The 26341-nt window shown below is 46.4% G+C and overlaps 1 protein-coding gene across 9 annotated transcripts in view; it reads left to right on the forward strand.

Moving 5' to 3' along the window:
- The first annotated feature begins 982 nt into the window (after positions 1–982).
- STIM1 (stromal interaction molecule 1) overlaps positions 983–26341 on the forward strand; it is a 101717-nt gene continuing 76358 nt past the window's right edge. For 3 of the 9 annotated variants that reach the window (XM_060274124.1, XM_035116407.2, XM_060274125.1), the window contains exon 1: positions 1777–3298. In XM_060274124.1, coding sequence (XP_060130107.1) covers positions 3190–3298 — 109 coding nt within the window. In that variant the 5' untranslated portion in view covers positions 1777–3189. The other 6 variants (XM_060274121.1, XM_060274123.1, XM_035116405.2 and 3 more) reach the window with 6 other exon arrangements.

Below are 26341 nucleotides of genomic sequence, written 5' to 3' on the forward strand. Positions count from 1 at the left end.
CCTGGAAGGACAGATCGTGATGAAGCTGAGGCTCCAATACTTTGGCCACCTCATGAGAAGAGAAGACTCCCTGGAAAAGACCCTGATGCTGGGAAAGATTGAGGGCACTAGGAGAAGGGGACGACAGAGGACAGGATGGTTGGACAGTGTTCTCGAAGCTATGAACATGAGTTTGACCAAACTGCGGGAGGCAGTGCAAGACAGGAGTGCCTGGCGTGCTTTGGTCCATGGGGTCATGAAGAGTCGGACACGACTAAACAACAAACAACAACAAATTTTGTTTTTAATGTGCACTGCCCTGGGATCTTCAGATGGTGGGTGGCATATAAACTGAATAAATAATAGCAGTAATGATTATAACAATGCACGCACATCTCTATTTTTAGCTGTTCTTATTTTACTTGTAAGCTGCCTTGAGTGAGTCCCTATCAGTGAAAAAAAAAAGGTGGGATATAAACGTTGAGGTTTATTTTCCTCTTCCCTCCTTGTCCCTTTTCCTTTGTGTGTCATGTTCTATTTATCAGATGTGAAGGAAATAAACAGCTATCTGACATTTAGAAGACATCTGAAGGCAGCCCTGTTTAGGGAAGTTTTTAATGTTTGATGTTTCATCGTGTTTTTAATATTCTGTTGGGAGCCGCCCAGAGTGGCTGGGGTAACCCAGCCAGATGAGTGGGGTATAAATAATAACATTATTTTTATGTATGTATGTAGAGCGGGAGGGAGGGAGCATATTGTTTTGACTTCAAGTGAATAAAATAAAGAAACGCAAGCAGGACACCCCCTCCTTCGCTGCATTGGTGCAGTCCGAGCGGAGCTTCGCCACTTGAAGCTGCAAAGAGACCGCGCTCTCCCCCTTCCCCGCCGCTAGAGGCCGCTGCCGGGCAAGCCGCGCGCCGGGAAGCCAACTGCGGCGCTCTATTGGCTGCCGGGGGGGGGAGTGGGCGGGACCGCGTAGCCCCGCCTCCTGCAAGAGGAGCGCCGAGGCCGACGGAACGACGAGGAAGAGACCAATAAGAACTGCGGAAAAAGGGGGGGCAGACGTAAGAGAGCGAAGGGGGGCGCTGAGCGCGTGCATGGGAGATACCACTTGGGGTGGAGGGAAGAGAAAAGAGAGCGTGAGTGAGGAGCGCAGGCGCGCGCGGCAGGAGAGGGGAAGAGAGAGACCGTTCGTGGGAGAGTCCATTGCAGCACCGGCGGCGGGGGCGGCGTGCTGAGGAGAGACCAATTCGGGGAGGGGTGGGAAGAAGCGAGGGCCGGCCGCCCCAGTGCCCTGTGCCTGAGATAGGAGAGCAGCCCTCGTGGCGCTATTTGGGAGCCCAGGAAGGCCCTTGGGGACGAGGAGGAGGGGTGTTTGGGGGGGGTCAGCTTGTGTGTGAGGGGGGTCAGCTTGTGGGGGGCATATTTTTTTGAGGGGGGGCGGTGTGTGGGGGAGGGGCCTGCACCTAAGGAGAAGAACATAGTGTGAGGAGGAGAGGGAAGACCCACCCGTGTGTGTGTGTCCCGTTGTGTGTGGGACATTGTGTGTAGGGGGGGGAGTGGGCGTCAGCCAGGAGCTCTACCTGAGGCTGCTGCACCTGTGGACAGGTGAGGCCTTCCTTCTGCGCTCCCTGGTTCCCTCCCTCCTGGCCCAGCAAGGAAAAGTTCCTCCTGCTCTGGAAGAAGGAAGCCAGCCAGATTCTGGGACTGCCGTCAGGCTCCTCGTTGACCTGGACGAGATCCTGAGATCCTCCTCCTCCTGTGACAGGCACCCCAGGGACACACTTCTAGGTGGGGTGGGGGGTGGGGCTTTCTTCTGGCCTGCCAGAGGTCCCTCCTGTGGAAAAACCACCAGGTGCCTTGAGAAGATCCGTGGCCACACTTGCTGGATCGCCTTCCCCAAGAGCTGAACAGGATTTATTTTATTTTATTTTTTTAAACAGACACGCAGAATCTTTCGACCTGACGAAGCTTTTTATTTGTTGTTTTATTTTCAGCGTTTGACACACACAGCCTGGCCTGGGGGGGAGACTCTTATTGACAGCTGGGTAGAAGGAAAGGAAGTGGCCCAGAGTAGTCTGAAAAGGGATAACAGGGAGTGATTTTGCAGGGCAGACAGACAGGCAGAAATATCGCTTTGAAAGTTGTGCAGAAGCCAAAGTTTAAATGGATTAAATGGTTTGGTGGCCTTTGATTTGGCGGAGTGAAATCCAGGGGACGCCAAGCCGGGAAGGTCTGATCCAGGAGGTCGCAAGGCTGCTGTTTCTTGCTTCTGAAAAGAGCGCAGGAGTCTGATGAGAGCGGGTAGCTGGTCTCCAGACGTTTCCCTTCCCTTTGGTTCTGAGGAAGTTTTCTTTTTGATAGGAAAAGGGGGCAAATTGTGCATCAGGGCCCCCATTTCTTTAATCTTTTATCTGGCTGATGTGTTCCTCTTCCACGTTTTCTATATGTTGCTCTGAATTCACCTGCACGTACCTCTTTGCAGAGAGATTCCTGGGTTCCGTTAAAAGTAAATGCTTGTTAGGCTTTTAGCAGTCAGATTGAGACTCCTGCGGTGTGAAGACTGAAAATCTAGTTTGGCAAAAAAATTGTGTGTGTGTGTTTAGAATCTGTTACAGTTCTATTATACCAGGCATAATCTGGTCTCCTCTAGTTCTGAATCTGCTAAACTGTTCTAAACCTGCTGGCAATTTTGGGGATGTGCTTGGATTACTACTTCATTGGTTGGGTTGCTTCAGCAGCCTAGTACATAATTTGCAAAAGAAAGCAGCCAAGCCCAGAGAATATTTTTACAAATTTCCCAGTTATTGTTGCATGTTGAAAACGGATGCTTTTAAGCGTTTAGGATTTGTATGACACCCCCACTTAGAGGTAAAACGAACCTTTCAGCGCCTGTTCTGCGGATATAGAAAAGGTTTCGGGAGGCTGTTTAATCTGGGGCAGAATTTCGAGCTGTGTTCAGCGGCTAGGGGAAAAACTCCTTAAAGCCTTTCCAACCTTTACTTCTGCAGCTTTTAGAAACAACCTGGCTCTCCTTCTGGGCTAGTGGACACTTCCTGTACTCTTTTGGAATATAAGAATCCAAGGACGGAAAGAAACAGGACTCACGAGTATCCCTGGGAATCTGGTCTTCTTTTTCTGTTGGGAACTGATGCCGAGGAACTCCTGACACGCGACAAACGCTGAAGGGTCTCCTTTGCCGGACACAACATGGATGTATGGTCCAGAATAGCCATATGGATCCTCTGCGGCTTCCTTCTGCACCATGGACAGGGGGAGAGGCCCCCAGGCACCTACCTGGACGATGCCACAATAGCAGGTCAGGAAAAAGTTGCTGGTAAGGAGCTGGTTTTGCCTTTTCTTAATCCTTTGGGGGTATAAAATAATGTTCCTTTGGGCTGCTGGCAGTGGGCTCTTCTCATCCCTGGGACTCTGCTTTGAAGTTGGAAGTTGTGAATTGGTCTTCCCTTCTTGGAGGTTCGGAAAAGAAACTTGTAAAGTATTTTAGAGCTCCCTCCTCGCCAACCTGAGTTCTGATGTCTGCTTAAATCCTCGCTGTTTTCGGTGGTCTTATACTGGTGTTTTTTTCTAGCGTGCCTGAGAGTTTCCCCTCCCCAACTCCACAATGGTTCTTTCTGTAGGCAATTTCAGGCTAGGAAACAAAAAACACTACGCATCTTGAAATAGGCTCCGAGAAAGGCAGCTAGCTTGAAGTAAAAGTGGTTATTTCCTGCTTTACATAGAGGAGAGAGAAAAAGAGCAGTGTGCTTTCTATCTGAAACCTGCTGATTTTTTTCAGATGGAAGATTTGCCTGTTTCAGGCTTGAGGTTTAGCTGTTGAGTGTCAACTGTCCTCTTTCCGTTGAGTTAAAGAATGTGACTGTAGGTGCAAACAGTGCACTCTTATCAGGCATTGAGTAAAACAGAACAGTATTTAGACCACATCTGCTTGTATCATATCTGAGCTTCGGAATATAGTAAAGGAGAATCCACTGTTCCCTGGTTGTTTGTGGTGTTGGAGCATTCCTAAAGATCTAGGGAAGCCCCATGCAGGAGTTTGATTTGCGAAGTGATGGCCCAGTGATGCACCATTGCCAGTTTCTCATGTTGAAAGTTCCCATAACTGCATCGCAGGTCTTTAAAATAGCTGCATGTCAGCATTACCTTAACTAACTGTAGGTTTATCAAGTGGCTTGGCAGAGAGAGAGAGAAAGGGGAGGGAGAGGGGGGAGGTTGTACGGTAAGAGTGTCAGAGTTGGAATCTTTGCACACCAGTTTCTAAGTGGTTTTTCTTGTTGAAATTCCCAAGAGGAATGGGAAATGTCCTTGTTGACCTTTGTTTGAGGGAAGGGGGTCATAATGGACCCTGAGTTTCTCTCTCCTCAATTGACAATAGCACAAATAAGTGTTGAGGAAGAGGCAGCCTGTTGCCATTTCCTGAGCACTGGACTGTGGAATTCACAAGGAATAGATACTGCTTATGGAGAGGAGGGTGACAATTCTAGCATCCACTGTTAGACTTCATAGAAAAGAGGAACGAAAACTAGATGCTGGCAAACAAATGACAGGAAGAGATTATCGCGTTAGTAGTAACCTGCATGTGAGTGCATGATCCAGTGTGGCAGTTCTTATGGTGCGTTGCCAATACCGAACCCCACTTGCACCCTGTATTACTGCCACAGAGAGGTGAGCAGTTATACTTGCATTGGGTGTGGACAAGTATTAGCAAACCAGCAGCAGTAATTTCCTGGGCATTTCTAAAGCTTCCCAGCGGCAACCACTTTTCTGGAAACACTTGTTTTCCAGGATGATAACCCTTAGCGGCTGGTTCTTCTAGCAGTGCCTGCAGGCCTTACTGGCAAACCGAAACTCCTTTATCTCAGGTGCCAGAACTTTAAACGAGCTGGGAAGCCAAAGTCTTCATCCACAGCCACATAAAAAAACTTGTTAGTCCTATTCTGTGCAGAACGTGCCTAGCTTAATTTGGTTTCAAAGTTTGCCTGCTTGCCAAATTTGGACTTTTGCAGGCTTTTGGTTGTTGAAAGTGACAGCTGTTGCTTGGAGAAGCAGATGTGGAGAGGTGCTGGAGGGCTTCTGTAGGAAGGATGTTCACTGAAGTCCTCTGTTGAGGACTTCCTTCTTGGGGTGCTAAACACTCAGCAGAAATAAAAATGGTTTCTGATTATTTTTCTGTGAGGACTAGAGAGCTAACTAGCATGTGTAGTATTTAGAGCAGAGTTATCCAAACACTGTGTCGGGACACGTTAGTGTGTCATTGTACAAACACTCCCCACACTCCTCCTGGGGCTGGAAAGGGGTTAGCTTAACCTCTGGTTTGCTGTGTCACGAAATGATGCATGTCTCAAAAGTGTGTCACCAGCATGAAAAGTTTGGTAAGCTGTGGGTTAGAGTGTTTGGACCAAAACCTGAGGGATCAAGGCTCAAATCCCCCACTCGGCCATGAAGCTCACTGGGTGTGGGTGACCTGGGGCCAGTCACTCCCTCTCAGCATAGCCTACCTAACAGGATTGCTGTGGGGTTTCAGGGAGAACCACGTACGCCACCTTGAGCGTCTTGGAGAACAAAATGTGGGCTATAATACAATGTGGGTTTGCAGCAATCAGCCTGCCAGTTGATGTGCGATAAAGGCTGACTTCCTTTCCTAACCATGTGCAGATCTGGTCATGCGTCCTTCCCCTTCCGAGCCTTGTTGAGTCTCACCTAGGACCTGCGGGAGCAGTGATGAATTTCAGCTTTACGGGGTAATCGCTTTTTTACAGCTGGCCATAAACCTCTTGCTTGGGCTTCTGATCCAGTACAGTACTTAGCATGACAGCCAGTTACCACACCTGCTTCTTTACCCTGCGCCAGATCAAATGTTTATCCAGCATGTTTTAAAATAATTACAATTGTCAGGACTCTGGCCTTGCTTGGCAACTTGTAACGCTCAGGCTGTCGAAATTACTCAATGTCCCCACTGCCCCCTCATTGTCAATACTTGCTGCGAGAGGCCAGCAGGAAGGAGGTTGTGTTCAGGCATTGCACTTTTCAGGTGCATAAAGAGCTGCCAGTCTGGTTACCCCTGCCTCCTCTAAGAAGAAGAAGAAGAGTTTGGATTTGCTATCCCGCTTTATCACTACCCGAAGGAGTCTCAAAGCGGCTCACAATCTCCTTTCCCTTCCTCCCCCACAACAAACACTCTGTGAGGTGAGTGAGGCTGAGAGACTTCAGAGAAGTGTGACTAGCCCAAGGTCACCCAGCAGGTGCATGTGGAGGAGCGGAGACGCGAACCTTCCTCCTCCTCCTCCTCCTCCTCCTCCTCCTCCTCCTCCTCCTCCTCCTCCTCTTGTTTTCTATCCTCTTCGTCTTGTGTGGATTTCCTTGGGCTTTTCAGTATTGCAAGTAAATTCTGGAGCCCCTAAGTTAACACAAGTCAGGCAGATTCCAGGGCAGAAGCAGAATAGGCCTGTTAGGTGCTTCCTAGTGGGGTTTCACTTGCTTGAACAAACTGTCACGGACATGAGTCTACGTATATCTGCTCAGTGTTTAGGACCACAAGAGGTATGCATACTGCTGGGAGTATCCATTGCTCGAGGGAGGCCTTCAGAGGACATTGCGGGGACACTGCATGTGGAGATGTGGTGAGAGTTCCTGAAGAAGCTTTTCCTCAAAAATTGTCGTGCTAATGCAGGTTCATTATATATCTCCGGAGGGTTGCATAACATTTAACCAGTTTTTTACCTGGTTCAAAGCCTCCCCCCCCCACAAATTCAGTTGGTGAATAAACATACTGTAGGCGTACCTGCTTTTGTGACTAATTCTGTGCCACCTTCAGGTTGCAGGAGAGTCTAAAAGAGTGCGCTATGGTATAATAAATATTTCCGTACCACATTGGAGACATCTAAGCAGCTAAAGCAACAACAAGCAATGAGCAACACACACAAAATGAAATGCTATGCCCTGTTAGGCTCTTTAGACTGGAGCTGCCTTGTCTGAACATGCGTCAAATCCTGAATAATTCTGGTGTGAGCAAGAGTTTTAAAAGGACAATAAAAAAGACTTAAGGTTTCACCCTTCCTCTGCTGATCTCGGCTGCTGGGCTGCGTCCTAGAGGCATGGAAATGGCTGTGGGCTACCATCTGCCCGCCATGGCTCACAGCCTTTGCCAAATTTGGCAGGGCTTTCAAAAGGCCTGCCTGTAGCTGCATTTGTGCCTGCTGGCTTACTCTGAGTCATGTTTTGGGGCTTGTGACGCAACAGGTGGGTTCTGCATGAGGAAGTGGTTAGACTAGAGTATCTTGATGCTGGTGTTGAAGGACCTGGACTTTCCCTCCATCCTGTTTCCTTGGAAGTTGACGCTGGCTTTTAAAAGCATGGTGCCCTGAACTCGGAAGTATCTTTTCCCAGCCTTTAACCATGGCAGGCAGGGGAGATGCAGTGAACAGGAAGAGTCCAGGCTCTCTGCCTTGCTCAGCTTTTCGCAATGACTAGAGACTCTCAACCCCATTCCTGCTGTGATGCTCCTTTGAACAGAAGCTGCAGCAGCAGTAGTTGCTGGAGGTCAAAAGAGCCATGCTTCCCGCTCATCTTCTTAAGCTCAGCAGCATCAGCTCAGAAAGTGATTTTGAGTTAACTTCTCTCTGCCCCCACTTGGCCCCAGAAATCATCATCAGGCCATACTGAAAGTCATCTATTGCTTCTGGAGAAGAGAAGATTCATTCTCTTTGTGCCCCAAGGGGAGAACTCCTGTGAGTTATCCTGAAAGGGGCTGCAACAGCTCCGTGGAAGTCGTAGACATTGAAGTAGCAGTGATACTACTGTTCTTTTTCCTTTATAAGAACTATATTGAATGCTAGTCAGAGCTTTAAAAGACCTGAAGGCTGTCTAGTTCACCCCCTAACTTGAGTGGGATTCTTTGAATCTTAGACTGCTAATAGTTCAGTTCTTTAAAATGTAGAAGAAAGGTCAGGTCAGCACCTTGAATTGAGCCTGGAAGCAAATTGGCAGCAAGTATAGCTGCATCAAATTGGAAGCAATGTGGCCTCTTCTCTGTGCTCTAGTCGAAAGAAGAGTTGCTGCTTTTTGTGATAGTGAAAGTTTCCGAGCCGTCTTCAAGGGCAGTTCAGTGTAGAACACATGTCTGTAATCCTGTTATGTGCATGATGGAAAGGAAGTCTCATTTAGTGAGGAAGGGCTGCAGAAACCCGGCACAAAGATTTGCAGCAGGACTAGGGAGCAACCCAAGGCTGCATAGCCACTCTTTCAGGGAGAGCTGGACCCAACAAGTGGTTGCCGTAACCCCACATGTCTGTAGTTGTGATTCCTGCGTTGCCTAAGGACCCTCTGGGTCCCTTACAGCTCTACAGCTCCATAATTCTGTGATCTCTTGTTCAGCTCTCAGATCAGAAGATATTGGAAAATAAAGTAAGGTGGCACCAGCATATTGATGACCTTGCTCTTTCACACAGGGGTGCGTAATTGTGGCAGGTCCATAGTTCAGATCAGCAAAATTCAGGGAGGACTTTTCAGAACGGCTCAGACCACAGCCTCCTTCATAGGTAGCATCATTTCACCCAGCCGCAGAGCTTTGTTTATGGCTGCTGGTCCATGAGGCTTCACTCCTTCCCAGTTGGCCCTCACCAGCTGCAAGGGTCAAGGGTCAAGAAAGCAAGTGGGTGGACACAAGTCCCCAAAGACTTTGCCCAGGTCCCCAGGAACCAATAAATGGAATGGATTCCATTGTTATTATTAAATATATTCCCTGCCCTTCATCAGTAGGTTCCATTGTGGGTTACAACAATTTAAAATTCAGAGTTAAAAACAGTTAAAGCATTGCTTCCTGCAACTGTGGAGGCAGAACATGGCCATATTGGCTAAGCAGTCTTTGATAGCACTCTCCTCCATTTATTTGTCTGTGCCTCTCTTAAAGCCATCCAAGATACTGGCCACCACTGCCTCCGGTGGGAGGGAGTTCCATAGTTTAGCTGTGCACTGTGTGAAGAAGTCTTTTCTTTTATCTGTCCCAAATCTTCCAACATTCAGCTTCGTTGGATATCCATGAGTTCTGGTGTTATATGTCAGAGGAAGAAACACTTCTCTATCCACTCACGCCATGCCAAGCATTGTTTTATAAACATTGTTTTACTCTCCTTTTTTCTAAACTGAGAGTACTTTCTGGCACGATTCCATCAGAAGCAAACAAATTAAATGTTACCCCGTAGAATAAGGATGTTCAAACAGTTGTAGTTTGCTAAGAGGAGTAAGCTCAGCCTCGAGGTGAACTTTGTATTCCTGTAAGTTCTCATCTTTCAGTTAAACTTGGTTCGTGGCCGTCACTCATTCCCCGGATCTAGTGCAGAAGTTTCCTGCTTGCTGCTAACAAACCCCAAAAACAATTCAGAGGCTCTGAAACTGCAGCCTGTGTTTTGGTGCTGAGATCCATGACTGAATTCTTTTCATTAATCAGCTTTGCTGCAGAAATAAAGCTTGATGCTGGATAAATTAATTCACGCACCCTAAAGACCAAGCTCATTCTGCATCAATTGAAGTTATTCTGGTGAGGGCGTCCCAAGATGACCTTCTGACATGATGGGCCAGATGATTGCCCTTTCTTGATTTAATTAGCCTCCCGCAAAGTAGTTCATTTAGGCTGGCTAGGAAGATAAGGGAAAGTTAAATGGCTTGCTCAACCCTGCATCAAACCTATTTACCCTTGTGATGACAAGGAAGTGCAGAGCCTAGGCATTGAAAACACATTCTGAACTTTGTATATTTAAAGCTGTAAATCATGCAGTTGGCCATATTCTGCTCTACCTGAATCTTGTTTATGAGGCCTGGATTTGATGGAACATTTTGCTGGGCTGATGTGTCCCTGATGGCGTTTCTGGGGAGCCTTGCTCTGATCATTAGCGATCTGCCTTGTTCCAGTTGAGGTTTACATGTCCATCTAGCTGGCCCACTGCTACGGTATGTGTTAAGGACATAAGAAGAGCTGGACCAGCACAGTGGCCAACCAGATACCCCAAAGGCAAGGCCAAAACCAGGATTTACAACTCTCTCCTCCTGCGGCTTCCAGCAACTGGTATTCAGAAGCATTGCTTCCCCTGACTGTGCTGGCAGAACATAGCCATCCTGGCTAGGAGCCATCAATAGCCCTCTACTATACTGATTTGTCTAATCCTCTTCTAAAGCCATCTAGATTGGCGGCTGTCACTGTCTCCTGTGGGAGCATCCATAGCTTACCTATGCACTGCATGAAGGAGGACTTCCCTCTGACTGGCACCAGCTCTTCAGCTTCTAAGGTTGAGAAAAGCCTCTCCTGTCAACTGTTACTTGACAGGGATTGAACAGGAGACATTCTCAATGAAAAGAGCTGTGCCCAGCTTGAAAGATCTCCTTTTTTGTGTGTGTGTAAATGAACTGTGGGCAGCACGCTTCATTCTTTCCAATAGCTGCTCTGGAGTCTGACTTCTACAGGATTTTCATTTTCCATGTCATGTTTCACCATAGCTATATGTCTCATTCACAGGAATCGTTCCAAAATTACGTCTGCAGAATTTGCAGAGGTGTTTTTGTTTGTACTTTTCTTTTAAAAAAATTGTTGGTTTTTTTTAAAAAAGACATTTTAAACATGATCTGAGCCAGAAAGGCTGGCTAAATTCACAGTTTACTTCTGAGTCATCATACATTAAAATCGTAGCTCTAATGCACATAGCACAAATAAAAACATCAAATCTCAACACTTGTGCTATAAATTATTATTATTTATTATTATTATTTTTAAAAGATTGCTGTCTGAGATCCTTAGAAGTGGAGGGGTTTGGAGCTGGATCTGCAGTGTAGACCCTTCCCTCAGGGCCGCAGTGCTGAGGTAGGTTTGTAATACAGATTTTGCACCAAATGGAAATAAGTTGTTTAAATTCTTCTAATCTCCAAATTATTTGGGCTCTTTTCAAGCATTCTCTGCCCAGTGTGGATGAGTACACAGGAGGGCATGTAATGTTAGAATGGTAAAGGAGCTACTTTCTTGATGAGTTTGCTTGTGTTTGTCCTGCACAATGGGAGGAAGTTCTTTTCTGACACAGACAATGGACATGGTTAGGTCTGCCGTCTTCTCCCTTGGAACTGTGACTTGGCAAAACGTCCTGCTTTCCCTTCTATTGGGATGGGAGGGGAAGATGCAGGATGTGATGGGTTTTGCTGGTCTGCTAAGTGGTAGATGTGTAGTTGAAATCTGCAAATCCTGCTGTGACATTTTCACAGTTCAAACAGGGCATTTGCAAATTTAGAAGTGTTTGTGGGAAACCCGCAAAGATAATCGAGCTGTTTTGAAGGTAAATCATGAAATCTGATTACTTCTGGTGAAGAGAAGAAGAATATGTTGATATACCAACAACTTTCAAATACAGTCAAACCTCGGTTTCCGCCTACCTCTTTTTGCAACCGCTTCGGCGAGCGACCACCGCGGAACGGATCCGGGTTCCGTGGCATCGGATGCGCAGATGCAATCTGTGCAGCTCGTGCATGCGCAGAAGTAATGAGTAATTGCGTTGTTCCCGCGAGGGGACAATGACAATAAAGGTATCTTATCTTAAAAGAAGAAGAAGAAGCGCTCTATCGGTGCTTCGCGCACGTGCAGAAGCGTGCCTTTGGGAAGCGACCGCTTTGGGGAGCGACCGCCTCCGCGGAACGGATTGCAGTCGCAAACCGAGGTACCACTGTATTGTAAGAGGAAAAGAAAATACAGAAATGCCTACCACTGGGGGGATGACCGGAAGCATTCGGTTTAAAAGAGAAACTGCAGGGAAGCTGAAGTCACTTGTCAGGAAAGCCTTCGTACCTTTTGCCCAATTCCGCAATAACAAAAACTGGTAAAAAAATACTGTGAAATTTTCTGGACAAATTTGACTGGTCTGGGTGGATATTTTGAAAATACTAGAGAAGTGAACTCTGGGAGACCTGCATGTGACATATGTATGTGTGAGAGAGGTATGGAGGCATAAATGTCTTTGTTTGTGAACAGGAGTGAAATGAGGCCCTCCACCTCTCAGTGATGCCAGAAGAGAGAGATGCCTGATGCTTTAATCCCTTGGCCTTTAGATGATGCTGTCCAACCCACCTATAGCTTGTGGTTGTCCAGTGTTCCCTACTTCATTAAAGTGAAGTGGTCCCATTTGGTTCCCCCCCCCCCCACCTCGTGTCTATTTCTGGTTCATCAGCCAAGCAAAGTGACATGGCTGGGATGTCTGGTGTTCTCTGGGACTCTGCTAGAAAAGACCACAGCTGCTAGGAGAGCCATTGGGTGAGCAGCTTATTATTTATTTAGCATATTTTTAACCTAATTTATAAGAATTCACAAGGCAGCCTCCGGCCATAAGTTAAAACAATATTATTCAAAAAAACATCAGTGTACCAATTACAGAAGAAACACAGGCAATTAAATCCACAGACAAAGCAGCAAGATTTGGTGCTGCTCTTTGAGACCTTATCTTGGAATCATTTTTTTTCAAAAAAAATTATTGATTTTCTAAGCACATATAACAAAATCGTTTTCTAGCACAACAGATTGTCATGTCATTGTCACTTTTCATCCTTGTGTGCTTTGCTAAGTTTATGCTTCCGTTTCAAGGAAGTTGCACAAGCAAACCCTTCAGCGAAATTCGCTGTGCAACAATGAGGCTCGTGTTGTGGTGTGAGAGGGTGCAAATCCTCATCAGGACAGCCCTCTAAGATGGGTGAGAATCCAACCGTGAGCATCGTGATTGGCAGCACTGTGCGGAATGGGATTCTTTGAGTGTCAGAGGCATGTTCTGGGCATTGTTTGAGACTGCTTTTTAAGTGATGAGAGACACAAGTCCTCATGTCGGGCTCTTCTTCCCCTTCCTCTTTCGGGGAAGAGATGTGTCTCAGTAGCAGAGCGCATGCTTTGCATCTGAAAGGTCCCAGGTTCAGTCTGAAACCCTGAAGAGTCACTGCCACTCTGTGCCAACAACACTGAGCCAATGCATTGTAAGGCAGTTTCCTGTGTTCCTTTTGGGGTTCCTGTTGGGCCTCAGACCCGAGGCCTCTTCAGATGAGGGGCACAGGGACCTGGACTTGGCAGCAAATCTCCAAACTGCTCAAGGATCCCGGGGAGCCCATCAGACGTGGGCATTCCTGCCCCGAGACTGGCAGTCTCTGAGACCATTTGGGGCAACAGCCCTGTGTTTTGGGTGTTTCTTTCCAGAGACTGGCAAGAAAGAACCCTTAGCATCCAGGCAAAAAGGGGTCCCTCTTTACATAGCACATAGTTAAACTATGGAATTCAGTCCCCCAAAAGCTGCAGTGATGGCCACCAATTTGGAGGGCTTTAAAAGAGGATTAGACCAATTCATGGAGGATAGGATTGTCAGTGGCTACTAGTCTTGATGGCTCTGTTCTCCCTCTCCTGTTGGAGGCATTGTGCCTGAGAATGCCAGCTGCTGTCCTCTGGCTCTGCTTCTGGACTTCCCATTACGGACATCTGGTTGGCCATTGTGAGAACAGGATGCTGCTGGGCCCCTTTGGTCTGATCCAGCAGCCAGGCTTCTCTTACGGATTTGGCCCACAACCTGCATTTCTTCGCTGCCGGTGTCGGAAGTTGGCTGCCGTTCCATGGTGTGTCAGCAGAGCCGAAAACCAGGAGAGTTGAGCTTTGCATGCCAGACTAATAGAGAAGTACCTGCTTCTCTGCTTGGGCACAGAAGTTGGTTGTCCTGGATATAGGAAACAAAGGCACAGTGAGTGGCTGGCATTTGCATCCAATTCCAACTTCCTGTTTATTTCAGGTTTTAAACGCTGGTACCTCCAAAACAGGAGCTCATAAAAAGGTTTCCTCCTTTCTACTCTTATGCCCTGTGCAGTGTTAGAAAATGGGACAGAAAAACTAGGAGCCAAATGGCTCCTGGGACCTGGGTTGTAAGTGCCAAAACAGAATGTCTACTCGCCATGGGGGTGTCAGCAACACTTTTTATTTATACTTTTGGAAAGCATGAACTAATACACAGTTCACATAAGTGACACATTGTTAATATCACATTTGTAACAGAAATTGTTAATACCGGTACATGTTTAATTTGGTGTTTACAATAAAAATATTGGTACCGTATTTCAGTTTTCAAAACACTCTACTCTTTATTGTTAAACACCTTAACATATTGTCTATCTTTAACATATACTTCGAGGCTTCAAAGCACATACATTTCAGTAATCCTTGAGTGTCAGCCAGGTGCAAAAAATGGCACCCAGACTTTTTGAGGTGCTCGCAAATGGAGAATCTTAAGGCGCAAAATGCACCTGGCACCTGCTAATTTCGAACTCTGGCACTGTGGCCTTCAGCGTAGACCTCACCCACAATGACTACACCCCTGAGCAGTTGCTTGCTGTGTGCAGTTAAGGGGGCCTATATTTTCCATGTCTACATCTGCTTGCCTGGTTGCTTGAGCGGTTGAGAACAGGAAGTGATGGTATGAATTCTATCCTATACTAAAATAGCCCAGCCCAACATATATAAGAACATAATAAGAGCCTGCTGCATCAGGTCGATGGCTCACCTAGCATCCTATTCTCACAGTGGCCAACCAAATGTATGTGTGAGAAAACCACAAGCAGGATCCAAGCACAAGAGCCCTCTTCCCTCACGTGGCTTCCAGCAACTGGCATTCAGAAGCATTGCAGCCTCTGACCGTGGAGGCAGATCATAGCCATCATGGCTAGTAGCCATCGGTAGCCCTTCATGAATTTGTCTAATCCTCCTTTAAAGCCACCCAAGCTGGTGGCCATCACTACCTCCTGCAGGAAGGAGTTCCACAGTTTAATCACGCGTTGAACTATATTAGAAGGCTGCTTCCCTTCGTGCTCTGTCTTGGCGTGGAGGTTGAGGGACAGGCCTTCAGGTTGTCTTAAAAATCCTTCACTATAGGACTGTGTATCCTACATGGATTGCATGTTTTGCTAGAACAGCCAGCGGTCCGCTGATTCTTCATGTTAATAATCAGAAATTGAGAGAAGGTTTGTGTGAAGGGGCACACTGCACTTAATTCACAGAGATGATCATGGTATGTTTGGGGTGGTGACCCATGCTCTGTGGATCAGGAAAAGGTGGTGACAATAAGGAAAACCTCCCCTTCCCTTCTAATATTTTATTCTGTGCATTTTGTGAGGAGAGCACAGATCATTGGAAAAGGATGCCTTGGGAATGCTGCACTCTTGTGAAGTTAAAGAATGTGTGCTTTGTTGTTTACATTTATGTCCCACATTTCCTTTAAGAGACTCATGTGTGGTATACAAGGCACTTCTCCAACCCTCACCCAAGTATCCCCACAGCAACCTTGTATGGTAGGTTAGGCTGAGATGCAAGGTCAGCCAGTGAGATTGGTGTCTGAGTGGGGATTTGAACCCAGATCTCCCCAGTCCTGAACTAGAATCATAGAATTGTAGAGTTGGTCATTGAGTCCAACTCCTTGCATTGCACTTAAAAAAAAACCCAACAACAATGAAGGAGAGTCCACCACCTTCCGAGGTTGTCCATTCCAGTGTCGAACAGCTCTTATACCATGAGTTATTCCTGATGTTTAGCCAGAATCTCCTTTCTTGCTACAGTGGAACCTCGGTTTATGAACACCTCGGTTTACGAATTTTCAGTTTACGAACGCCGCGGACCCATCTGGAACGGATTAATTCACTTTCCATTACTTTCAATGGGAAAGTTCGCTTCAGTTTATGAACGCTTCAGTTTATGAACAGACTTCCGGAACCAATTACACTAATGCTTCGGGTTAAGTACGCTTCAGGTTGAGTATTCCACGGACCCGTCTGGAACAGATTAATCCACTTTCCATTACTTTCAATGGGAAAGTTCACTTCAGTTTATAAACGCTTCAGTTTAAGTACTCTGAAGACCATCTGGAACAGATTAATCCACTTTCCATTACTTTCAATGGGAAAGTTCGCTTCAGTTTATGAACAGACTTCCGGAACCAATTGTGTTCATAAACCAAGGTACCACTGTATTTGAATCCCTTGGTTCAGGTCCTCCCCTCTTGAAAAGCAGAATACAAGCTTGCTACATCTTCCGTGCGACAGCCCTTCAGAACATTGAAGATGACTATCATCTCCTTTCAGTCTCCTCTTCTCCATGCTGAACATAGGCAAACTCCTTCAAACATTCCTCGTAAGGGTCTCTAGACCCTTGATCATCCTGGACACCCTCCCCTGCACACATTCCAGCTTATCAATAGCCTTCTTAAACTATGGTACCCAAAACTAGACACGGTACTCCCAGAGGGGTATGACCTGGTCCTCTTAACAACTCCGTCACCCTAGCTCATCTTCTGCATTCTTGAGTTGTGTCATGGCTTAGCCCCAAACCACTTTGTCTTCAGTGCTGTATGTATCCTTAACTTTGGTTAATTAATTTTGAAGTATTCATACCATGCTCTTTATCCATATGGGTACCAGGGTGGGATGCAGTCAACAAAACACCAAATGAAATGGCATGCACCTTTGAGCTTTTTTTGCCAAATAGCTAGAAAGGTTACTGCACCAGTTGAATAATTTTTTTCCTTCTCTCTGCTTCTCCACACTGTGGCAGTGGCAGAGAGTTCAGCTGAAGTGTGCAATCTGCTTTCATGGGCCATCATTCTGACATGAAAATTCTTGACTCCCACTTAAGCCTCTGAGAGGTGCTTCGGACTTTATGTGGCAATAAACCCAAGCGAGTCTGGGTGGCAGAAATGTTCTCTTTAAATGAGCAGTGGGCACGTGTTGGGGAGCACGGCCATTCGGCCAACTGGGACTCCCTGGAGACTGTTCCCAGCTGTGCTGGAATGTCTGCCTGCTCTTCACTGTTTACAAATGTGCTGCGGAGAACTCTAGCTTAGCTCTGCCAAACCCAGTGGCTATATAAGAAGAGTTGCTTTGGCTTGGTTAGGCAGTTTCTAGCATTGCACCCTCCTAAAAATCACAAAAGCAGGTCCGTCCTTCATGCTTACTCTCTTAAGATAGCCAGATATGAGACCCAAGCAGAAGAGTTCATTATTTCATAGGCCACCTCTCATTCGCTGGCCTGTAAACTGCAGCAGGATGGTTACCTGGGCAAAGTGGGATCTAATCAATACAAAAACCTGATAACGAAAGCATACTTACTGTGCTATCACAGAAATGAAGGTGGGTCACTTCTGGAACAGAAGCAGACCTTTGTGGACTTGGTTCAAAGTGTGCTGTGCAAATAATTGTTTTGTTTACCTTTAACATACAATCTTTAATGGGGTCATTCCATACAGACCCATTTTTAATTTTCATGTGTAGTTAACGTGATTTTAAAGACAATTTTCCAAAGTCCATTATCCATTTTCCAAAGTCAGTTTTCCATTAACCGGCAATGCTTTTTCAAAATGGCATTTTACACGTGAGTGAAACAGCCAGAAGCATGATGTGCAAGATGACTCAGAAGTGCTCTAATCTTTTTTCTGAAGTTCGTTTAATGACCTCTCCAAGAAGATAGACAAGCAGCTTCAGAGCACATTGCTCTTCCCACAATTGATACACAGCTATATCTTCCCATCCCACCCTCTTCCATAGCAGCTGTGTTAGGATATCTCTGAAGTTCTTCCCGTTTTGTTTTTCTAGAAAGTGGTTCCCTCTCTGGTGTACAGACCCCCTCCCCCATGTGAGTTTCAGTGAATGCTAATCTGACACCATTCACAAGACCAGCCAGCCCCCAAAATTGTTGGGGTGCTCAGTGTGGCCTGCCCCTCCTGACAGTCACTTCTATCCAGTGATCCCAAACTTTTTTGGACCACTGCCCCCTGAGTTCCGTGAATTCATCCCCAGCGCCCACTATCCTACCTTGTAAAAAACAGTACTCAGAATAGAAAATCTTTAATAAAAACAATTTTTATAAAACAGCAGTTTGCACAACCCACTAAGGAAGATAACCCAACAGAATTCAAAGAAGTAGCAATGATTCGCACATTTGTTCAAAATCCATTTAAGACTAATTAATTTGACAAAACGGATGGGCTTGATCGAGTGACAGCAGCTTTTCAGAGTCTGATAGCCATTTACACCTCCTGGGTCTCCCTGCTGCCCTCTTGCTTCTTTGCACCCCCTACTGCTCCCTTGCCTCTTTGCGCCCCTCTAGGCCCTTTGGGAACCGCTGCTCATATCCATCACTACCACCTCTTGTAGAAAGGCTTTTCTCACTGGCGGGTGCAACTGGCGGACAGAGGAGAAAAAGCAAATAGAAGTGTGAATAGAAGGGTTGAAAAGCTTCAAGGCGATTCCTGTGGTTTGCCTCCATTAACACACTTCATGCGCCTGACCTTTGCCTGAGTGGCCCTTTTCTCTTCACTTCTCCCTGAACTGTAGCTCCTCTTTTGCTTGAGCTGGTGGCAACGCAGGGCATTTTGGTGTGATTTCTCTGCAATGCCCTAGTAAGGAAAATGTTTTTGCTTTTTAATTATGAGTCGTGGAAGCGGGTGGCGGGGGAGAGGAGGAGGGAGTGGGAAGAGGAATTTAGTTCCCCTTCAGGAGTCCCTTATCGTTTCTATCTGCAGCTCTGCTGGGGATCTGGATTCTTCTGCGCACTCGGTTCGCTGGGACCAAATCGACACCAACCGGCCCCCACCAGAATCGAGCCGCAGGGCTGATTCCTTGAATGCTGGCAGCTGCGTTCCAAGGATTTATACCCTGCGGGTTGCATTCCTCAGTCTAGACACGCAGGCTGTGGGCTGGTTGTGGAGAAGGAGTTAAGACGAGCCCTTCTGGATCAGGCCGAAGGTTCTCTCCCACCTGGCATCTTGCTTCTGGGCAGCCCAAAAGCACGGCAAGTAAGAAGGCAGAGACTCTCTGGTTCCTTTTATCCATTGCGGGATAGGAAAGGGATCTTGGAGGCCACCCACCAGTCCAATGCAGGCTGGTAGTAGTACGGTAGTAGTAGTAGTAGTAGTAGTTAATAATAATAATAATAATAATAATAATAATAATAATAATAATAAAAAATATATTTACACCCTGCCTGCTGTCCAGCTGGGTTTCCCCAGCCACTCTGGGCGGCTCCCAACAGAATATTAAAAACTTGATAAAGCATCAAACATTAAAAACTTCCCTAAACAAGGCTGCCTTCAGATGCCTTCTAAAAGTCAGATAGTTGTTTATTTCCTTGACATCTGATGGGAGGGCGTTCCACAGGGAATGCCCTCTGCCTGGTTCCCTATAACCTCACTTCTTGCAGGGCGGGAACCGCCAGAAGGCCCTCAGAACTGGACCTCAGTGTCCAGGCTGAACGATGGAGGTGGAGATGGTGTTAAAGGTAAAGGGACCCCTGACCATTAGGTCCAGTCGTGACCGACTCTGGGGTTGTGGCACTCATCTCGCGTTATTGGCCGAAGGAGCCAGTGTACAGCTTCCAGGTCATGTGGCCAGCATGACTAAGCCGCTTCTGGCGAACCAGAGCAGCACATGGAAATGCCGTTTACCTTCCCACTGTAGCAGTACTATTTCTCTACTTGCACTTTGATGTGTTTTTGAACTGCTAGGTTGGCAGGACCTGGGACCGAGCAACGGGAGCTCACCCCGTCGTGGGGATTCAAACCGCTGACCTTCTGATCGGCAAGCCCTAGGCTCTGTGGTTTAATCCACATTGCCACCCGCTGTCCCTGGAGATGTTGTTAGGGCCTGTTAATAGTCGTCTCCACTTCCTCAGATTTGTCTCTTCCCCTGTTAACATGTTTTGTGGTGCAACATGTTTTGATAATGGACTCCGTAAATTAAGAGTTCTCCATAATCATCAGAAGCACCTTGGTGGCTCAGTCCTCAAAGCCGATCATGTGAGCGAGATCACTGGCATGTACACGGAGCGAGTGGATGAATGTCAAATCTAAATGAACTGTTCTACAAATTCTGGTTCAAGCCCTTGCCCAGCCAGAGAGTTCTGGTGGCTTGGACCAAGAAACCCTCACTCCTTCTCTCTCTCTCTCTCTCTCTGGTGTTGTAGGTGAAATACGAACACAGTTGAACTGAGGACACATGGATCTGATTAATCTTGAAGGCTTTGAATGAGACAGGAAAGAAATATTTCTCCAAATGCTGCGGACTGTAGTTAGGCCTATATAGAGACCAGAAAGGGGCTTGAGTCCAGGGGGACTTCCCCCTTTTACAATCTTCTCTTGTTCTTCTGGATTTCAGCAGCAGCATGTTCTGCAAAGGCCTTTTAGCAGGGACTGATTGTCTTCTTGATAGTTGCCCTGGTGCCAAATTGCAGAGGCAGTTCAGCCAGGAGGAGGGCAGCCAACCCCCCTCTGGGCATTTTTAAAGGGTGTAAAATGAGATGTAGGGACGTGGGTGGCACTGTGGTCTAAACCACTGAGCCTAGGGCTTGCCAATTGGAAGGTCGGTGGTTCGAATTCCCACGACAGGGTGAGCTCCCGTTGCTCGGCCCCTGCTCCTGCCAACCTAACAGTTCGAAAGCACGTCAAAGTGCAAGTAGATAAATAGGTACCGCTACAGCAGGAAGGTAAACGGTGTTTCTGTGTGCTGCTCTGGTTCGCCAGAAGTGGCTTAGTCATGCTGGCCACATGACCCGGAAAAACTGTCTGCGGACAAACATCGGCTCCCTCGACCAGTATAAAGTGAAATGAGCGCTGCAACCCCAGAGTCATTCGCGACTGGACTTAACTGTCAGGAGTCCTTTACCTTTATCTTTAAAATGGTATGTGGGTCTTGTCCCTAGTATTTCATTTTTAAAAAAATAATTTTTATTAATTTTACAAACAAAAGGCAATAATCTTTGGTTTTACACCATAAAATACAGCAAGACATACATTTCATATACTTTCGCCCTCTTCCACCCCACCCCCCAGGCCCCCTCCTGCCACGAGGGGTTCCCATGAAGGCTGGACGGTTGAAGGCGTTTCATTTTATAGCCGGGCTTATCTCCTCCCCCCTTCCCCCCCCCAGAGCCCACCCCTGTTGTCCCTAGTATTTCATTTCATCTGTTTATTTCATAAAATTTATACACTGTTTGATTATATATATATAAAAACAACCCTCGGAGTGGTTTGCGAAGAAGAAGAAGAGTTTGGATTTGATATCCTGCTTTATCACTACCTCAAGGAGTCTCAAAGCGGCTAACAATCTCCTTTCCCCTCCTCCCCCACAACAAACACTCTGTGAGGTGAGTGGGGCTAAGAGACTTCAGAGAAGTGTGACTAGCCCAAGGTCACCCAGCAGCTGCATGTGGAGGAGCGGGGAAGCGAACCCGTTTCCCCAGATTATGAATCTATAGCTCTTAACCACTACACCACACTGGCTGTGGTGTACTAACAATAAAATTGTTAGTAAAAACAGCTCTTTAATGCAGTCAAAAGATAAAATCAGCCATAAACTAAAAATAAATTGAAACATACTCTACATTTCTGGGTAGGCTCGTCTAAACAAGAATATTTTCAGGGTACAGAGAAGGCGTCCACCCAATGTCAAGGGACAGAGCCTTGCAGAGTGTTGCTGCCACCTTAAAAGAATGATTTCTTACACATGCATAAGGGGTATTGTGTGGCACCTGTAACAATGCCAGTTATGCAGATAAGAGCACTGGCATGGACACATATGGGGTCAGGCCATCTCGCAGGTAAATTCTCCCAAAGGGAGAAGGTTTGAGGCTGCTGGAAGTACCTCATTGCAGTGGTGATTTGCTGAGAGGGTCATGGCATTTCTACGCCCCTGCCTACGGGAATGAGCCTGATCATGTGGAGTGTCTTCATATCAGCCCTGAACTTTCTGAGATGGCACTGAATTAGTGCCTCTCCATGTGGTCGGGCAAGCAAGCAAACAAGCATTTATTTATCTCCTAGGTTTCTTTCCTGCCCTTCACCACAACATTCCAACAATAAAATACGCAACTACCGGTATAGAAGAAATGGTTGCAGTCACAAAACAAGAAAGCCTAAAGACGGTTAAGATCAGCTCCACATTTAAAAACAATGCAAACACTTAAAAGCAACTCCATATATAAACACAGTTTTCAGTGGTCCCAGTAGCGATCCAGGAGTGAGACAAATTCCTCCAGGCGTTGAAGCCCCTGTGAATTTTTCTCCAGCAGAAGCATTTCCAGCAGCTTCCTATCTGGGGGCTGCAGCAGGAGGCGTGGTTAAAAATAAATAGTTGAGCACGCTCCCAGAGTTGATGTGGAAAGGGCTGATCCTGAATGAATGAATGAATGAATGGATTCAGATCCTCCCTCAGTAGGTGGGATTTGCAGTCCAATTATATCTGGAGGGCAACAAGCCCTGCCGCAGCAGATGCCATTGTGGCTACCAGGCAACCTCTTCCTTCGCTGGCGTCAGAGCCTTGTGTTTTTGCCCAGTGGCTTTGCATCACACCTCCATGGCCTGGGCCAATTTTCCCAAAAAGTCAGGAAGCTCAGTCTGTGTGAAATGTAGACAGGTATCAGAGGCCTGAGTTGTCTTGCTTGTTCTGAAAATGGCCACGTTGCTTTGATTTGCTTTCCACGTCTCACTCTGGGAAAGATCAGAGGGCATGCAGAGCTCCCTGAGTTTTATCGGTGCCGAAAGGCTCCCCGTGAAAACAAAGAGTCTTTTGTTCTTTTAACCGCTTGAAACTTGTCTGTGGATCAAAACAATTGTTCTCACTTGGCACACTTGTCTGGCTAAGCTGATTTTTAAAAAGAAATAAACAAAAAGCTTTAACACCTTGAAGGGATATGTAGAGATGATCTTTCCAGATAAAATACAGTCTTTGATCGCGCTGTAGTGCACATATTTGCTTGTAATAGAATGATGCAATGGAAAATCTACACCTGGATCCATAATTGTCTAACGTTGGACCATCATAATGTCACTTTTTAATCTGTGTTTTTCAGAAACGGTGGAATACATTTTTGCTTTTACAAAATTTTCCACCTGTACAAAAAGGTCTCTGCCTTAGATGTGCTATTTGTAAACCTGCGACCAGTGGTTTTTTGCTGTTTTTAAGGATATGACTGTAAATCGCATTGGGACATATAATCAAAGAATTGTAGAGCTGAAAGAAATCTAAAGGGTCATGTAGTCTAACCCCCTGCAATGCTGGAATATGTGTGGAAGGCAACTACTAATTAATTACTGTAACTGTAATACAGTCATACCTCTAGTTGCATTTGCTTCATGTTGTGGATTTTCAGGTTGCAAATGCGGCAAACCTGGAAGTGTATATTTCTGGGTTTTGCTGCGTGTGCACGCGCACAGAAGTGTTCTGAGCACTTCGCACAAGTGCAGAAGCACTCTATTGCACTCCACACTTACGCCACTCTAGTTGCGGACTTCTCGGGGTGTGAATGGCGCCCTGGAACGGTTCGTGTCCGCAACTAGAGGTAACACTGTACGCCCTGTTCTCCTGTGGAAAACTAAGGCAGCATGCTGCCTAGGGCTGACCAGAGTTGTGGGCTCCCTCTGGACTTCCAAAGCTTCTGCCACAATAAATCTGTCTAAGATGCCCTCTCTCAATAATATTTATACCCTGCCCATCTGGGCGGCTTGCAGCGTATCTAAAAGCATAATAAAATTTCAAACATTAAAAATCTCCCAATACAGGGCTGCCTTCAGATGTCTTCTAAAAGTTGTGTAGTTCTTGATCTCCTTGATATCCATAGGGAGGGAGCCACTACCGAGAAGGCCCTCTGCCTGGTTCCCTGTAACCTCACTTCTTGCAGTGAGAGAACTAGCAGAAGACCCTCGGAGGACTAGATGAGCTTGTTCCCTTACCTGTTGGCATTCTACTTTGGGGCTTTATTTTATTATAAAAAATAATCACACACTGAGCTGAATATCGGAAGGAAGACAACGACAACAACAGAGAAGTAAAAAGATGGCATTCCGTGTCCAAAGTTTAATTTATGTTTTCTTTGAAAATGAGAGTAAGCAGTGTGGAAATGTTGGACTTCTGCAGCTGAAGTGCTGCTTCCAACTGGCAACGTTTAAAGGCAGCATTTTGCTCCAGATGATTTTATATGAACTCGCCAGAGAGATAAAAAAGGGGAGGGGGGAAGCAAAGCGATTCCTTGACTATAATGTGACAGGGTCCGCTGAACAGACAGGTGAAGAGATGAAAGTGTGTGCTTGTTAGCTGTGCTCTGACAGAACTGAAGGCCTGATGTGTGGGGCAGAGGCCCATGGAGGGTTTGCACAATGATGCTTCAAAATGGAACATAATTTGGGCTTGGACTGAGGAACCCTTTCCACTTCATTGGGGACGGGGGGGGGGGGCGCCTCTTGAATACCTCCCTCCATAGAGCTTTTAACAGACTTGATCGCCTCCTCTTCCCCCCCCCCAAAAAAAGCAAAGACCCACCTGGCCCAGCAGCATCCCGCTCTTCTTCCCAGTGGGAAATCCTTTTGTTCTTGCGCTGCTTCCTTTCTGCCTCCTTGGACAGACCCCAGTGTACTTCTGAAGCGCTGCAGCCAAAGAGAACATGCACTTTGTATTAGGGTGCCTTTGAAACCTAGACATGTAGAAATTGTACAAATGAAGCCATGATAAACCAGAAAAGCGAGTCGAGGGGAAGAGTGTTAAATGGTCTAAAACAGGGGTGTCAAACTCAAATTCATCGGGGGCCGCATCAGCAGTTTGGTCACCCTCAAAGGGCCGGTTGTATCTGTAGGACTATGTGTCCACTCTTTATTATCATAAATTATTGTCACTGCATTCAATTATTACTGTTTTTTGTAATAATGTAAGTAATAACTAGCTCTGAAAGCAGAAACATAGTCAGAATAATGGCAAGTAGATATTCAAATGTACAATTATTGTACAATTTATTGAAAAATGATTTTTGGTAACTGCACTGGGTGGTGGAGGCTTGCTAGGGTTTCATGCAGGAGCTTTGCAGAGCTACTGGTACCTGGAGATGTTGGGGTCCTTCTGCATGCAGGACAGATGTTCTGCCAGTGAGCCACCACCCTTCACCAAAGGGACTGGCTGAGGTTGACTCACTGGAGCTGCTCTCCTGGTTCCAGGGTTTAAGGGCCAGAAGTATAAAGCAGCATCCTATGTTTCTGAGGAGAGGGAGAGGGAGGGGAGGGAGGGAGGGAGGGGGGAGGAAGAAAAGAGGGAGTGGGAGGGAGAGAGGAAGGAAGGAAAGAGGGGAGAGAAAGAAGAGTAGGAAATAAGGAAGGGAATAAAGAAGGAAAGAAAAAGAAAGAGGGAGAGAAGACAGAAAGGGAGAAAGAAGGAAGGAAGTAGAGAGGGAAAGAAAGAATAAGAATGAGGGAGAGGAAGAAAGATGGGAAGGAAGGAAGGAAGGAAGGAAGGAAGGAAGGAAGGAAGGAAGGAAGGAAGAAAGAAAGAAAGAAAGAAAGAAAGAAAGAAAGAAAAGAGGGAGTGGGAGGGAGAGAGGAAGGAAGGAAAGAGGGAAGAGAAAGAAGAGTAGGAAAGAAGGAAGGAAATAAAGAAGGAAAGAAAAAGAAAGAGGGAGAGAAGACAGAAAGGGAGAAAGAAGGAAGGAAGTAGAGAGGGAAAGAAAGAATAAGAATGAGGGAGAGGAAGAAAGATGGGAAGGACGGAAGGAAGGAAGGAAGGAAGGAAGGAAGGAAGGAAGAAAGAAAGAAAGAAAAGAGGGAGTGGGAGGGAGAGAGGAAGGAAGGAAAGAGGGGAGAGAAAGAAGAGTAGGAAAGAAGGAAGGAAATAAAGAAGGAAAGAAAAAGAAAGAGGGAGAGAAGACAGAAAGGGAGAAAGAAGGAAGGAAGTAGAGAGGGAAAGAAAGAATAAGAATGAGGGAGAGGAAGAAAGATGGGAAGGACGGAAGGACGGAAGGAAGGAAGGAAGGAAGGAAGGAAGGAAAGAGGGGAGAGAAAGAAGAGTAGGAAAGAAGGAAGGGAATAAAGAAGGAAAGAAAAAGAAAGAGGGAGAGAAGACAGAAAGGGAGAAAGAAGGAAGGAAGTAGAGAGGGAAAGAAAGAATAAGAATGAGGGAGAGGAAGAAAGATGGGAAGGACGGATGGAAGGAAGGAAGGAAGGAAGGAAGGAAGAAAAGAGGGAGTGGGAGGGAGAGAGGAAGGAAAGAGGGGAGAGAAAGAAGAGTAGGAAAGAAGGAAGGGAATAAAGAAGGAAAGAAAAAGAAAGAGGGAGAGAAGACGGAAAGGGAGAAAGAAGGAAGGAAGTAGAGAGGGAAAGAAAGAATAAGAACGAGAGAGAGGAAGGAAGAAAGGGAAGGGGGGGGTCGCCACCTTGGTTCAGCACCAGAAAAGAGCGCGAAGGGACCCAGGGGCAAAAAGCATTTCCCGTGCAGCGTGAGGCAGCGGGTGTCCGTTTTAGGAGACGTGCGTAAAGCCTCAGAGTTGCACGTTCATGAG

The sequence above is a fragment of the Zootoca vivipara genome, chromosome 4 (assembly GCF_963506605.1).
Source record: "Zootoca vivipara chromosome 4, rZooViv1.1, whole genome shotgun sequence".
Classification (NCBI taxonomy): domain Eukaryota; kingdom Metazoa; phylum Chordata; class Lepidosauria; order Squamata; family Lacertidae; genus Zootoca; species Zootoca vivipara.